The sequence below is a fragment of the Quercus robur genome, chromosome 2, assembly GCF_932294415.1.
Source record: "Quercus robur chromosome 2, dhQueRobu3.1, whole genome shotgun sequence".
In the NCBI taxonomy this organism is placed as follows: domain Eukaryota; kingdom Viridiplantae; phylum Streptophyta; class Magnoliopsida; order Fagales; family Fagaceae; genus Quercus; species Quercus robur.
Genome location: NC_065535.1, coordinates 89,430,594 through 89,432,904, shown reverse-complemented (window position 1 = coordinate 89,432,904; position 2,311 = coordinate 89,430,594). Strand labels below are relative to the sequence as shown.

The following is a 2,311-nucleotide window of genomic DNA, read 5'->3' as shown; positions in this document are numbered from 1 at the left end:
ATGGATGAATTGAATTTGAACTCTGCTTGGTATGACATCAAGATTATCTATCATTACCCACAAGAAGTTCTTCATGAACAGATAAATTACGAGTATATGGCGATCAAAGAAGATAAACATGTAAAGATGATATTTAATAGGATCCAGAAAATGCCCCAAGTAAATGCTGCTGAGTTGTACATAAGTTCAGAGCCGCTTGCAGAAGTTGATACTGAGGTGGTGCAACAAACAACTATGTCTTTACAATTTACAACCCTAAATGATGGATGCACTACAATGGGAGGTTATACGTTCCCATCTCAAGATCATGTTGCCAATACTAGTGAAACCCTCCATCTTGAAGAGACACATTTAGAGGAGGAAGACGAAGACGAAGACGAAGATCATGCTGCGAATGATGGTGAAAATATTGATGATGTGGATGAGTATGAAGAGAGGATTGACCAAGGTGACTTTGAGAATGATGTGGATGACCATGAAGTCGTTGCCAATTTTGAAGAGGAAAATATGGAGTATCATGATAAAGGTGATGCAGACGAAGATATTGGCGTTTAGCATGATACAAATACGACCACTGGCTATAGACCTCCTTCCGACTCATTCTACGCAAATACTTGGGAAAATATGGTTGATCTTTCACGTCTTCAGATGCCATTTGTTTCTACTTGGGAAGATAGATGCATTTTTGTAAAGGGTTGACTTTTGCAAATAAACAGGCAGTGAGACATGCATTGATAATATACGCAGCAAATGATAATAGAAATTTTATAATCCGGAGGTCAACCAAAACTAAATTGTGCATCACATGCGTTGACGACAATTGCAAGTGGTACATTAGGGCATTCATGAAGTCTAAACTTAATGGTTTGTGGATGGTCACATCTTATTTGGGTCCACACACTTGTATACCCTTTGACCTATAAAAAGATGGTAAAATGATGGATTCTAATTTTGTTGCATAAGAAATTGTGGGAAAATTGCGACAAAATCACACTGCTCGTATTGATGAGCTCTGGGAGATCATACATACTAAGTATAAGCATGAGCTTTCTTACTATAAAGTATGGAACACAAAACAAAAGACAATTGCTAAAATATTTGGGGATTGGGAGGAGTCTTACCAAAGGTTAGGAAAGTTGTTGTTGGCATACTTGGATCGGGATTTGGGTACCCAGTACAGCTATCACACCATACCTAGGCCACACAAAGGTACTGCATTACTGCGCTATGTATATTGGGCATTCGCTCCATGCATTGCTATATTCAAATATTGCAGGCCAGTGATCAGTATTGATGGAACTCATTTGTATGGTAAATACAAAGGGGTATTGATGATTGCAATGAGAGAAGAGGGTGATCGGCGAAGTGATGAATGTTTGACGGAGTAGGAGAAGAGAGTGAGTGAGAGAGGGTGATCGGCGAAGTGATGAATGTTTGACGGAGTGGGAGAAGAGGGTAAGTGAGTGAGGGTGATCGGTGAAGAGGGTGATCGGCAAAGTGAACAATGTTTGACGGAGTGGGAGAAGACAATGAGTGAGAGATGCGCTGAAGTGTGAGAGGGAGAGGGTGAGACTGGTCTGGTCTATGTGACAGAGACTACCATGTTAAATTACCGATTGTCCTAAAAGCTTAAGCTATTAGGAAATGATATATTTAATCACTTAACCATAAATCTAACACTCCCCCTCACTTGTGGGCCTAAAATTCCCCTTAATAAGTGGGGGCCCAACAAGTGAGAATTTAACATTTTAAATGGGAGGTAGAGTAAAGCCAAAGATCGAATTCAAGATCTCCTGCTCTAATACCATGTTAAATTACCGATTGTCCCAAAAGTTTAAGCTGTTAGGAAATGGTATATTTAATCACTTAACCATAAATCTAACAGGTGAGTGAGAGAGTGAGGCGTTAATTTAAAAAAAAAAACCCCTATTTGAAGCCGAGTCTCTAAGACTCGGTTTTCAGGTCTTCCACGTGGTTCAACCACGTCACAGCCAGGGGTTCACGTGGACGCCACGAGGGAAATCGAGTCTTAGAGACTCGGTTTCCACATGGCGTCCACGTGGACCTCCTGCCACGTCAAGTTTGATCAAAACATAAAAACCAAGTCTTAAAAACTCGATTTATAGGTCTAAAATCGAGTCTTTAAGACTCGAGATGTTACTTAGTAATATTCTTAGCGAACCAGACCTACTAACTAAATGGTTAGGAAATTATGGCTAATTAGCCATTTCGTCCTACAAACTAACAAGAGTGAAGAAAGTTTTGCTCTCCTAACTAAGGCATGCATGCACTACTGCCATACATTGCCAAA

At 40.1% G+C, this 2,311-nt stretch overlaps 1 protein-coding gene across 1 annotated transcript; it reads left to right on the top strand.

Annotated features, from left to right (window-relative positions):
• Positions 1–555, top strand: LOC126705180 (uncharacterized). Its single transcript, XM_050404105.1, has one exon. The coding sequence runs from the start codon at positions 1–3 to the stop codon at positions 553–555; it is 555 nt and encodes a 184-aa protein (XP_050260062.1).
• Positions 556–2,311: the final 1,756 nt, after the last annotated feature.